Source organism: Tarenaya hassleriana, unplaced genomic scaffold (assembly GCF_000463585.1).
Source record: "Tarenaya hassleriana unplaced genomic scaffold, ASM46358v1 Cleome5, whole genome shotgun sequence".
NCBI lineage: Eukaryota > Viridiplantae > Streptophyta > Magnoliopsida > Brassicales > Cleomaceae > Tarenaya > Tarenaya hassleriana.
The window spans coordinates 2,252,837-2,265,165 of record NW_010967707.1 but is presented as its reverse complement, the minus strand read 5'-3'; the positions used below and the strand labels follow the sequence as shown (position 1 = coordinate 2,265,165).

The following is a 12,329-nucleotide window of genomic DNA, read 5'->3' as shown; positions in this document are numbered from 1 at the left end:
ACTGCTTGCCTTCGTCTCCACCTGGTTTCCTCTTCTGCTTCTGTAAGTTAACTCAAGATTTCATGTCACTGCAGTGACGAATTCGAATCCTTGGTTCAGAAGCGATCCTGTTATCCACAGCTTCAGGTTGGACAAGTTCAGGCTCTGTTCAAAACGTGTCCCCTGTTCCAACCAACCAAAGATTCCTTGTAAAAATTAGACATTTTCTCACCCAAGAAAGAATACAAGTTTAAGAAAAAGAAAAGGGTGGATTTTTCTTACATCTAATGTAAATGTTAGAAGATATCCGTCAGCAGAAGTAGAGGTGAGGTTGGAGTTCTGAACATGAAAACTTGTAAGAGACTCCAGAGATTTGTACAGTGATGGAGCAACACCTTTTCCTTTGTTGCATTCTAATCTCACATAAAACCCTTTTTCCTCCACTTGAATAACATCCATCTGTGAATAAAACAGATCTAATTATCGTGAATAGTATCTATGGACCAAGAGCTCGAACTCGATCCATGTCAGAAGAGAGATGCCAACTAACGAGATGTTATCCAGGATTCCGTTCAAGCTCTGGTCGGAACCCATAATCCTACCGTTCGTTCAAATTAATTCAGACAAGTAGCCAAGTGGGTTTGAGCTTAGGCAATTGAAAGGCAAAGAGACCAAACAAGAAGGGATAAATGCGTTCATTCGGTTGATGAGCACTTCCCTTACCTGGGTGATTTTCTTGCAGACATGGAGATTGTGGCCGCAACCACCATGGTCCTTCTGAGCATTTGGAATGTTCTCTTGGTATCGCTCAGCGGCGTTTAACGAAGCTTCGAGGCCCGCAATCTCGGCTTTGAGTTTCTTGGCTTGTGATTGCAGCTCTTGCACATACAACACAGCATCCCCAACTATGGAGGCCTTGTCCATCTGCAAGATATTCAATCCTTTTAACATTATTCATCCATTTCTCACACCCTACTTTCAGATCATCATCTACGTATAGTTTCAGCACTGTTTTCTCATAAAATGCTACATTATCAGCAAAAGTTTTGAACTTTATGGTGTGTTCTTCTGCAATCCATTGAACTTCCTCTGTTAGGCGCCATGAAAATGGACTAAAGTTTCATGAATGAATTCTGTTATAAACCTGTGACTAAAATCCATGGAATGTAAATCTCTATGCTTAATCTATCATCAATGCCAAAGATCTCTGACACTAACACAATCAAGTCCATGAATACCTTAGTGATGTTAGGAACCAGAGACCTCAATGCGTAGAGCTTCTCCTTCATCCGACCCCTTCTCCGCCTCTCAGAGATCAAAGTCCTCGACCGATCGGTCTTCGTCTTACGACCCGAATTTAGATTCGTCGTCGTCGCCGAAGAATCGTCGCAGTCATTGTAATCATCATCGCCGGCTTTCGCGCTCTCGCCCTCGAAGCTGTGGAATGACTCGGCAACATGGGAATCAAAGTCAGGCAATTCGTCGAACAACTCGTCTGCAGGTCTCAGACCAAACTGGGTTTCATCTATGAAACACGAGTTCACCGAACCCAAATCGAATCCGGGAACCGGGTTGTCAACGGGTTGATCGCCCCTTACGAGATTTATGAACTGGTCGAAATTTGGGTCGAAGAGAATATCATGCAACTCAATGTCGTTGATGTTCGATAGTGGGTTGACTCTTCCATCCATGGGTTGCTCTCTTGGTGCTTCCCTTCGTAGAGGAAAAGCTTCTTCGAGTTCCTGACATTGAGATGATCGACGAAGCCAATTGGAGATTTAAATGCATGATAAATTACTTTTAAAATAAAAATACTTTCGACAAAAACATTTAATCGTTGTCTAATTATGAATAAATATAATGTATTTTATAACATTAAGTGAGTGTTAGAATTATTAATAGATAAGGTGGACCGTTTCCAGAAAAAATTAAACCTAGAGAGTAGCAAGGCATTTGCCACAATTTCAGGTTATGAATTAGTTAATTGCGTTTAGATTCTATTCACACCGTCAAGTATATTTTTTTCTAACACTTTTTATTCTTTTTCTTATGAAAATGAAAATGTAAATATTTAAATAAGTTATTATCAAACCATTCCTCGTGATAACCAAGTATTTTTAATAAAATTATTTAAAAAAATCTAATTTTAATAGTTCAAATATAATCGAATCCAACAAAAGATTTTTTTCATTTTTATATTATAATTTAAATAATAGTTTAGATTTCGCCCTAATTTTACTTAATGCGTGTGCTTATGTCATGCATGATCAAATTAACTTTTAAAAAAGAATAAATTTGACACTTGCTTCTAATCATTTGTTTGTCGAGTTGCATGAAGAGTTGAAGTCACAAATTTTTTTAGGGTTTTTATATCCATTGAGTTTCCTTTTTTTTGTGGGGGATATAATTTATTATCTATTAGGTAATAGTTTTATAAAATTATTTTATTAATATACACTAACAAGCGTCTATGTACATGTAGTTGTCATCTATTACAATTTAACGATATAATCTATGTTGTAATTTGTAGTATTAATTTGTGTGTGTGTGTGTGTATATACTCTACTTGTTCTTGTGTGGAAGGAATACGAAGAGAGAGTATGGCGTCACCACGTTCTCAATGATAGATCGGAGGGTGGGTTTAATTTATAATAAATTACCCCAAATTATAAGTAATAATTTGTAGAGAAGATTAATTAATGACGGATTTCATTATACTAATCGTGTTGAGATAATCCACTGTCATTAAGGGAAGACGAAACCTAAAAGAAGCACGTTAAATGCGGCTTCGGATTTTTCCCGTGAATGATGGATCAAGTGTAATTAACAGAAAAAATACAGTGATATATATATATATATATATATTAATATTTTTTTATATCAATTAATATGAAAGCCTGTTGCCCTAATCACATCAAACGACATAAGTTAAGAAATTGTTTTTTTTAATTGTCTGATTACTTGGCTTTTCTTAACATATGACAGTATTTGCAGAAATGACAAATATATATATATATATATATAGGGAGAAAATAAAATGGGAGATGGGGATGGTTAAGCTAAACTCTCGGAATCCAAAGATAATGACAAAACATGTCTAACTGTCCTGTGGCCTAACACGGACCCTCTCCGTCACGATTTAATACATAGATAATTAATTAATTAAACTCTTTAAATTTTAATCAAATAAATATTTAAAGAATGCGTATTTTTCTTTTCAGCTCCGTGACGGGGTGCAAAATGCAGGTCACAACCTGCCAATGTTTATCTACTTAATTAATTCACAAATAAAATAATTTTATCATAAAATTTTGTGATAATTTGTTTTTATGCCACAAATTTCACGAGTCATATAATGTTTTTTCCATACATTGTTACGTAAATGATAATTTGCATTATTAGGCTGGGTGAAAATCCGTTTTACAATCTTTCGGGTTGGCCACCGTTTGATCCCGCGGATCGGACAATATATGGTAATCGAAAAACCGTGTGGAATAGATAAACCAACCGAAACTGATGGAACGAACACGGAAAACTCAGAGCCTATGAGATTAGGCTCTCTTTTATTTTCACTAATTAGTATGATCTCAAATTAAAAGAAGCTAATCACAGAGCAGTGAGCAATTAAGCACGAACATATGTCCCTTTCACAAGCTGAGATTTCCCCTTTTCTGCTTCACGGCTTAATTACCAAGACGGGTTTCTATTTAGACAGCGTTTTACGGCCACATATTCGTCGGCCCACCACTCGAAGAACTCTCAGTCTGGACAGCGGCAAAAGCTCTAACCTTTGACTGCTGTTGATCCACGAGAACTCTCACCCTTGAGTTCAGGAGTTCAAGAATCATTAAAAACATCTCATTTCGCTTTGAGAAAATTTGCGAGTAGAATTAGTTTGTTTGTCATCAGAAGATATTTGCTTTAGTGGGTGAATCATTAGTAAGTAACAGATCACTAAAAGCATAAACAGATGCATACTCAGAGTGTAAAACGATAGCTTTGGAGCCTGAATGCTTTCGCAATCTCTAATGAAACACTTGAAAGAAGCAAAACATGCCCTGCTTCACGTAATGGGAGCTCAAATGCGACAGCGGGGAAGAACAGTGGGATGGAATGCTGTTTATGTACAAACCTCGTGGGATTCAGTCTCAGGATTCACATGATGGAGCCAATGTGACTAATGGGTTTGATTCGTTTGGTATTAAATCGTCAGGGGAAGACGAGTCTTTGACTCTTGGTCTCTCTCGGGGAATTACACTCGTTGCTTAGAACCCTTTTCCTGTTGAGATTCCCACAGCGTTGCAGAAGCTGTGACTGCAGCGATGGAGAAATGGTTACTGGTGGGATTTCAATAGAGTCGAGCTGAGGTGGAGGGTGTCGCCACTGAGGAAGTGGCCCCGCCAGAAGCAGAGTCTGAAGGAGCGGTCCTGCCTTCATCACCGCCATTAAAAGCTTCCCCTTTTCAGGTAATGGTCTTTCAGCAAATGCCAACTCGATTTCCGCCATTTCTGGTGACGATGGAAGACACTGTTGTGGCAGCAATGGCTGCAGAATCTGGTTTGGCGGGTCGAACGACGAGACGGTGCTCTCTTCCCCGTCTGAAGAGGAAAACCCATTAACGTTTTCGTCGTTTCCTCGTCTGGTTGGGTCTTGATCTTCCTCGTTAGTGCTCGAAACCCCTTGCTGGAACAGTAGTTTCTTGTCGAGAACAAGCCTCTGGCAGTTCTCTCGAGCTTCGTCTCTTTCCTTCATGGCTTTGTCGAGCAGATCTCTGAGCTCCATTAACTGGTCCTCTCTCGCATTGAGTTCTTCTCGTGCAGCAATTCTTGTCTGCTCGAGCTCCAGTGTTGTATACAGAAGCGAATGTCTTAGCTCCTCCATTGTCTGTCACCAAACACCCAAAACATTTTTTAAAAAAAAAACATCCTCCCAAGAATCAGTCAGAAGAAACTTGTCGGCAACAGAAGTAGATTGAGTAGTTTCAGACAAAAAGAACGATGTTTGTACCTTGCCCTGAATTTGGTAAACCCAGCTTAGAAGAGAACTCTGCTCATGCTCCATCTTCTCCATGAGAGAGAGAGAGAGAGAGAGAGAGAGAGAGAGAGAGAGTCGGTCGTTACTTTGCGTGTATATGTGTGTATGTGCATGTGTGTATATATATATATGTGTGTGTTGCATTTTATGTATCATTGGGTGTTTACTTTTTTACTTTTGTCATAAAGGGTTGGGGCAGAAAACACAAAATGTCCAAAGCTACAAGCTTTTTTTTTCCCATAATGGAGAATCTTTATTGACCATATGTTATAAAGAGCATGGAGCAATGAGCAAATACTATGTAATATCTCCTTTTTAATTTCAAGGTAAAAGAATTTAATATTATTATCTTATAATTTCTTCCTCGATTCCTTTAATCCCTAATAATAAACAAACAAAAAGTTTCAACAAGACAACAACCCGTGCATATTAATGCACATAAAATCATACGCCCATATAAATAATTTATTTATTGCGACATTCTGTTAAATTACACTTACCGTTTTTTTTTTTACTTTTTAATTGATCACATTTCTACACATTCTTGCAGTCATTCACGTGTGTTTCTATACGAGCGTGTGTAATTTTTTTTATGGATTTATTTCGCTAATCACGGATCAACACATACCATGAATTTGTTGGATTATTTTCTTGGGTCAATGACATGATCTAATTAACTATATAAATCTATATCAGATTTTGGATATTTCATAAAATAGTTATTAGCTATATTATGAATTGAATAGCTGTTTTTTTAAAGATAGGTTACGTTATGATATCCAAAATCCACTATTTATTGATTTTTTTACTATTTATTTATCCATATAGAATCCGTGACTTGAAGTTGGAGTCGAGCAAATTATATATATATATATATATATATAAAAGGAGAAAGGGTGAACAAAATTTTCAAAAGTGAACAAATAAAATAGACACCAAACCCTTTATGTCCCATCCAATCGGTGCCATTATCATTGTTAATTAATACCCTAAAAAGAAGAAAATAAAATGATACATAAAAATATTTTCCCTGTGCGCCCTTTTATTTCTAGATTTTTCTAGATTTACACCCTTAATATCAAATAGGAACAAATTGTAATTTATGTTCGATTATGTTAGTGTTATCATATATTGAGGCCATTTTTTTTCTATTTTTATATTACTTAATTTCGAATTCAATTAAAATTCAAGCAGTTATTTTATAGAATTTAAATATGGTGATCTGTAAAATAAATTATTTTGATAATGTGTATGATATACTTATATTAAAAAAAATGATTGAGAATGAATTTTTTTTCTAAAATTGTTGGAAAATTATGAAATTAAATGGTTGGTGAGACTCAAATATGGCATGACAGCTGACACTGTGTGACTTGTGACCATGCATTAGTTATATATATACACACACACATCATATGATTAGTATGAGATGCCATACTCATCACATGATATATTAACAAACGTATATTGTTAATGTTCAATTGTTTTATAGCGAATATCAACAATTGTGTATCGTTAATGTTCTTGGATATATTAAAAAATATATATATACAAACATTATTAATAATACTAATCATATGATCCAAGCATCATCACATTCACTGATAATTATAAATCATTCAATAAACAGAAGAAATGCTCTCTTTCAACATTATAAAAAAGACCGAACAATTTAAATAAATAAAAATAAAAATCAATGCTTTCTGCTTGCTTCATCCAATTCAATCTCATCGGAACTGTCCTTGAACTTCTTGTAAATGTCGCCTTTGTAAAACTCTCTCGTCCTCACGGTAAGAACCAAAGCCACAAGAGATCCAAAGAAAGTTACCGCGGCTAAAACCACAAACGGCAACCTGTAACATTGCCTTCCGATGCAAGTCAAGTCCTTCACATCCTCACGTCTTAACCCTTTTGCCGCCAGCTCCTTCATAGCCTCCGAATCGTACAGCATTCCCGTTACCCGGACGTTCAAAATGTACGATCCGAGCGGGCTGGCGAGCTGCCCGCAGTTGAAAAGCGTCGAGTAGTATTTCAGCCCGAAAAGCTCGGAGATTATCGCAAAGAGCAGCGGGAGCTGCGCCCCGAAAGAGAAGCCTATGATGACTGACGCAATGTAGACTGACCCCGGGAATGGAAACGCGATGAGGAGGTGGCCGAGGCAGCTTAACAGGAGGACTAACGTCATCATGAGCGGCCGGGGGAGTTTGTACTTGGCGAGCAGGTGTTCCGAGACGTATCCCGAGAATACTCGCCCGAAATAGTTCCATATGCTGACTAGGGAGACGAATGAGCTCACGGTATGAGGCGGGTATCCGAGGGATTCTCCTATCTGTCCGAGGTTGTCAACTGCCGTCAAACTCGAGCCTAGACCGCAGAATGTGGCGAGGAAGAGAATGATCATGTCTATGCTGAACAATGCCTGCAAGATCGTGTAGTCTTCACCTCTTGGGGGTGGATCAAACACTGTCAAGAAACACGATCTCTTCTTGGAATTCTCTAGGTAACCCTTCGCTGCTGTTCTGTCTTCTGGTAGATCGGTTCTTGACTCGATCTGTTTCGATTTCTCGACCTTAAGCTCGCTCGGGGGCTCGACGGGCAGCTTCTTCATGTTCCAAACATCAATCTCCTGCTTCACAGCAACGAAAAGAGGCACAAACAGCAAGACACAGCAAACGGTGGCACTTGCAGTGTAAGCGGCTTTGGAGAAGTGGGTTTGCTTCTGAGCAATGTTCATGGCCATGAGGAACAGTGCCAAGAATATCGACAAGTACAAGAACTGGTAAAACACATTGAGCTCGTTCTTCTGCCTCACCACCTTCTTCTCTCTGATCGAATACACAAACAGCACAGAAATCGCAGCCGGTAGCCATCCGATCAAAAGAATCAGAGATTTCGAATCAGTTCCATAGATGGCTAAGTAAAGCTGCGTCATTATAGCGCCGCTCAGGCCCACATAACCTTTGAGCAATCCCAACATAACGCCTCTGCTCTCTGGGAAGTTCTTGACGCAAGTGACGAGAGCGCCCGTGTTGGCAAAGTTCTGGGAATTCGCTCCGATGCATATGTACAAACACATTTGCCATACCTTGGGTTTAGCGATCTTGCCCGTGACGGCGAGCCAAATCATGAAGTACCCAGCGAAGTTCATGGCCGAGCCGACGAGGAGGACGAACCACGTCGGGGTGACCTCGGCGATGAGACCGGACAAGACACCGACGTTGGCTCCGAGATCTTTGAAGAACCCTAACAGGTTCAGCGTCGTCTGGTCGTAACCAAGCGTGGCCTTGATCTCTTTGGAGTAAGTTCCGAAGAGATAAGTCGCACCTGCACAAGCCATGATCAAGAAGGAGGCAAACACCATGAACCATCTCCCGTTGAAGAGATGAACCACGAATCTGGGGATTTCTCCGGATTCTATTCCTTTCCCCATGGAATCCCCCTTTTCTTTTCTTTTTTTCTTTTGGGTTCGATTCCGCAGAGTCGGAAACAGATTAAGGTATCAGATCTCTACAACTTTCGAGGAGAAACAGAGCAAATCTTTATGACGTTAACGTTCTTGAGCGAGAAATGGGGAAATAACGAAGACCCAGGATTTGCTTATAAGGATGATGAAGATGGGCATAGAGAGAGATGAGATTTGTGAGAAATTTAACTGAAATAAGTTGAAAGATGGCTCCTTTAAATTGGGCAGAAAAAGGGTGAGCACAAGAGAGTTTCAGGGCTACAAACGAGATCAGGGAAGATACATACACACACATGTATGTGTGTATGCAAACGAGACCCGGTGAAGAAAAACGGTGTCTTATCTATTTTTGCCCGATAAATCAACTGTCCATGGATCAGGAAAAGGATTAAACGGGTCAAATTCTGCAGATTTTTTACAGTTTTGTCCTGCGTTTATTTTCTCAGAGTGAGAGAGAGACGGATTCAAAGAACTGTGCATCCAGCACAACTCTGTGTTTTCTGGTATCAAGCCGCATGTTCTGTCTTTATCCTATTTCAAGCATTTTCCTTCAATTACAATATTCAGATAGTTTCCACTTCTTTAGGATTATAATTTTTTTGTTTACTAAATTAGGCTGTTTACGTATAATTTTATCATCCAAATTAATTTCCTGTTTATTTTTTCATAATAATGTTGATAACAGTAAAAAAAACGGAAATTACGAGGAAGATACCCTCTTTTCCCTTTACGAGAAATGGCCATTCATTAAAATCTCAATCTATTTTCATTTAAATTTCCATATTATCACATTAATAGCCTTTTTTTTTTGCTTTAACTATCCTTAATCTCTCCAGATCTATCTCTTTATATGAACGAATAAAATTTTTGGAGCATACAATTGCTGCTCTTATATTTAAGTAAATATATCGATATAATGAAATCTACTTTTTTTGTCATTTCCTATAAATAAAAATTATGTTCCGTTTTAAAACCACCATTCTGATCAATCTTTCTAATTTTCAGGATCATGCATTTTTTAGGTGCACCACATATCTTTCGAGATTTTTTTTCATTTTTTCCCTTTATTTATTTAAATATCCTGTTTTCCTCGTCATCTTTTGTCTTTTAATATAAAATTTTGAAAAAATAGATAATAAAATATACTTATTTTTGTTTAATTGGAACCCAAACATGGAGTAGCCAAAAAAAACATGTAGTCAACAATTTGTTTTTAAATTCCGATAAAGCAGGAGATGCCACGTCGGCTGTGTTGGAGACTAGGTCTGAAAACATTGACTGGTTGGTCAAGGGGTCAACGATTTCAGGCCAAACAGAATCTGACACGTGTTCAAATAAAAAGAGTACAAAGCAAAATCCGACCTGCCGGAATCGAACCAGCGACCTAAGGATTTATCTGCACACACTACAGTCCTCCGCTCTACCAACTGAGCTAAGGTCGGTTGCATATTTGCTTAGATTATTTAGTTGATTTGCTAGGTACTCCGGGTATATATATATAAGCATCAAGTTCCATCTTGCGTTATTAATCTTAGATTATGATAAAGTCTTCTCTTGCTGGTTTTTGGTTGTGGCTCAAGAAATGATATTTGTTCACAAGAATCTGTCTTTTATAAGCTTAGAATCAGACTCACAAGATCATAAACCCAGACCTGCGTATCAGATTAAGACGAGATTCCTCTGTTACCCAACATATCATATCCTCGTTCTTGTTTCAGGACATAGTTTTAGCACTTGCACAATCAACCAGCAGCTTATGCTGTGAATACCCGAGAATTGTTTTTTTGAATGATCTCGATGTGATCTTGTGATGTTGCATTACCCGTGTTTAAGCTCGGAACAGAGACGTTATCCATGTAGATTCCGAGGTATGAGATAAGCGGGTCGGCTCTAGCTTTGTCCACAACAAGCTTCAGAAACCGGGATTGAACCCTAGGAAACCTCAGAAGCCTCTTGAATCCGACGGTCGTACCGTTCACCACTCTCTCCCACCGATGGATTCCATTGTTAAGTGCCTCGAGATGGAAGGACACGATCCTCTGCCCCATCTGGATCGGTTCTTGAACTTCCAACACGTTGAAAGAAACCGAATCCCGAAACTCTAAGTACAGTTCCCACTCTGTTTGCTTCTCCTCCGGTGCCCAGTACTTGTCTATTCCTTCTTCGATCACGTTTCCAGAGCCAAACCTTGAATTATCCCCACGGGTGCTGCTGGCGTTAACCAAAGAAGCCTTCCGAGCAAGATTGTTAGAGAAAATCGAGTTCCTGAGTTCTTGGAACTCCTGCAGAACCTTGATGTCCTGTTCAGATATCAGACCGGATGAGTTCGGGGGGACATTGAGCAGCAAGAGACAGTTCCGTCCCACCGAGTTGTAGTATATATCCAGAAGCTGAATTGCGGGCTTTGGAGATTCCGTTTCATGCCAAAACCAGCCTGGTCGGATCGAGACATCACATTCTGCAGGTACCCAGTCTTGTCCATGGAAATCTCCTTCCTTGGAATACCTACAACACAAACACGAACACGATCAAGATTCAAGAACGATGCTTCTATGGCGAATAGCTAGAGCTTAAAGCAAGACCCACAGAGGATCGGTGGCACCGATCTTGGCGTTGGAGCGGTTGAAGAGTGACCAGCAAGTGGAGCCGGCGACTCCGGCCTCGTCTCCTACCCACCGGACGTCCGGACCGGCGTCGGAGAAGATGTCGGCTTTTGGCTGAAGCTGGTGGATCAAACTGAACCATGTCTCGAAGAAATACTGCATGTCCTTTTCACCTTCTCCCTTTGCTCCATCCAACCATACTTCCTTGATCTCTCCGTACCTTTAAGAACCGACAGTCTCATCGTTAAAATCGAAATCGACCTACTTGATCGGAACCGACAAAGACCGGATCTTTGTCTGAGTTTCGTGTTTTCACGAGCTCACCTTGTCAACAACTCGGTCATTTGACTCAGATAGTACTCGTTATACTCCAAGGTCTTCCCGTACGACTTCTCGTGCCGATCCCACGGCGAGAGGTACAGACCCAGTCCGACGCCGGCGTCCGACGCCGCCCCCGCAAGCTCCGCCAAGACGTCGCCGTGGCCGTGTCTCCAGGGGCTCGATCTGACGGAATAGTCGGTGAAGTCGGAGGGCCAGAGACAGAATCCGTCGTGGTGCTTGGCGGTGAGGATGACGCGAGAGAAGCCGGAGTCCTTGGCGACTCGGACCCACTGAGTGGCGTTGAATCGGGTCGGGTTGAAAACAGACGGGTCAGTCTTGCCGGAGCCCCATTCGGAGTCGGTGAACGTGTTGGGTCCGAAGTGGAGGAACATCGCCATGGATCCGAGCTGCCATTGGAGCTGCTGGAAGGAAGGGATGGGTAAAATGGGAAGAGGATCGGGTTTTGTGAGGGCAGAATGGGAAGTTCTGATCACAGAGAGGAGGAAGAAGAAGATAAGATACATTACAGAACAGAAAAAGGGTTCTCACGAAATTAAGGCTTCTTCTTCAATGGTGGTCTTATAACTCTTTCTCTCTCTCTTCTGAGGTGAGAAGAAGAAAGTCTTTGTCTTAAAGGAAGAACAATAACTTAAGCCAATGATTTTTGGGTTATCTTGTAAAAGGTTTGGGAATCTTATGATGACGTTTTTGCATATCTTGTTCTGTATTACGTCACAAGCAAACAGTCAATGTCGTGTTCAACTGTGTCCGAACCCATGCGTAAAGAGATAAGAACGATCTCTTCAATTACCTCGAGCTGCATTCATGGTTGTTTTCAGAAGATCTGGATCCAGAAGCCATGGTGATCCTTGATGAAAGCTATGTCCTTCACTTTCTACTGCAAGCATTCAGGGGGGGGGGGGGGGGGA

At 40.2% G+C, this 12,329-nt stretch overlaps 4 protein-coding genes and 1 non-coding gene across 6 annotated transcripts in view; all 5 read right to left on the bottom strand.

The window, feature by feature from the left end:
• Window positions 1–34: 34 nt before the first annotated feature.
• LOC104826386 (transcription factor FER-LIKE IRON DEFICIENCY-INDUCED TRANSCRIPTION FACTOR-like) lies at window positions 35–1,760 on the bottom strand. Its single transcript, XM_010559055.1, has 4 exons — window positions 1,218–1,760; window positions 703–903; window positions 262–438; window positions 35–162 (listed from the first exon to the last, which is right to left on the bottom strand). Exons 1-4 carry the CDS (start codon window positions 1,668–1,670, stop codon window positions 61–63), a joined length of 933 nt encoding a protein of 310 aa, XP_010557357.1. The 5' UTR covers window positions 1,671–1,760; the 3' UTR covers window positions 35–60.
• A 2,155-nt stretch (window positions 1,761–3,915) lies between these two features.
• On the bottom strand, window positions 3,916–5,104 carry LOC104826385. Its single transcript, XM_010559054.2, has 2 exons — window positions 4,987–5,104; window positions 3,916–4,863 (listed from the first exon to the last, which is right to left on the bottom strand). The coding sequence occupies exons 1-2, from the start codon at window positions 5,047–5,049 to the stop codon at window positions 4,189–4,191; spliced, it is 738 nt and encodes a 245-aa protein (XP_010557356.1). The 5' UTR covers window positions 5,050–5,104; the 3' UTR covers window positions 3,916–4,188.
• Window positions 5,105–6,574: 1,470 nt separating this feature from the next.
• Window positions 6,575–8,958, bottom strand: LOC104826384 (protein NUCLEAR FUSION DEFECTIVE 4). Its single transcript, XM_010559053.2, has one exon. The coding sequence runs from the start codon at window positions 8,441–8,443 to the stop codon at window positions 6,707–6,709; it is 1,737 nt and encodes a 578-aa protein (XP_010557355.1). The 5' UTR covers window positions 8,444–8,958; the 3' UTR covers window positions 6,575–6,706.
• An 874-nt stretch (window positions 8,959–9,832) lies between these two features.
• On the bottom strand, window positions 9,833–9,918 carry TRNAY-GUA. Its single transcript is given in 2 exon segments — window positions 9,833–9,868; window positions 9,882–9,918. It is a non-coding gene; the product is annotated as a tRNA-Tyr (tRNA).
• A 193-nt stretch (window positions 9,919–10,111) lies between these two features.
• Window positions 10,112–12,329, bottom strand: part of LOC104826383 (alpha-L-fucosidase 1) — a 4,338-nt gene continuing 2,120 nt past the window's right edge. Inside the window, exons 6-9 of one of the 2 annotated variants that reach the window (XM_010559050.2) lie at window positions 12,212–12,298; window positions 11,404–11,886; window positions 11,063–11,299; window positions 10,112–10,981 (exon numbers count right to left, since the gene is read on the bottom strand). In XM_010559050.2, coding sequence (XP_010557352.1) covers window positions 10,231–10,981; window positions 11,063–11,299; window positions 11,404–11,886; window positions 12,212–12,261 — 1,521 coding nt within the window. In that variant the 5' untranslated portion in view covers window positions 12,262–12,298 and the 3' untranslated portion in view covers window positions 10,112–10,230. Of the gene's footprint in view, window positions 10,982–11,062; window positions 11,300–11,403; window positions 12,123–12,211; window positions 12,305–12,329 lie in introns of those variants that run through there. The other variant, XM_010559051.1, reaches the window with a different exon arrangement.

Bases quoted from the DNA above. Each gene is read 5' to 3' on its own strand.
- LOC104826386 (XM_010559055.1), bottom strand. From the start codon at position 1,670: ATGGATGGAAGAGTCAACCCACTATCGAACATCAACGACATTGAGTTG. The intron at 904-1,217 runs GTATTCATGGAC...AATATCTTGCAG, and splicing joins TGGTTCCTAACATCACTAAG to ATGGACAAGGCCTCCATAGT. The intron at 163-261 runs GTAAGAAAAATC...TGGTTGGAACAG, and splicing joins TTCTAACATTTACATTAGAT to GGGACACGTTTTGAACAGAG.
- LOC104826385 (XM_010559054.2), bottom strand. From the start codon at position 5,049: ATGGAGAAGATGGAGCATGAGCAGAGTTCTCTTCTAAGCTGGGTTTAC. The intron at 4,864-4,986 runs GTACAAACATCG...GTTTGGTGACAG, and splicing joins TTTACCAAATTCAGGGCAAG to ACAATGGAGGAGCTAAGACA.
- LOC104826384 (XM_010559053.2), bottom strand. From the start codon at position 8,443: ATGGGGAAAGGAATAGAATCCGGAGAAATCCCCAGATTCGTGGTTCAT.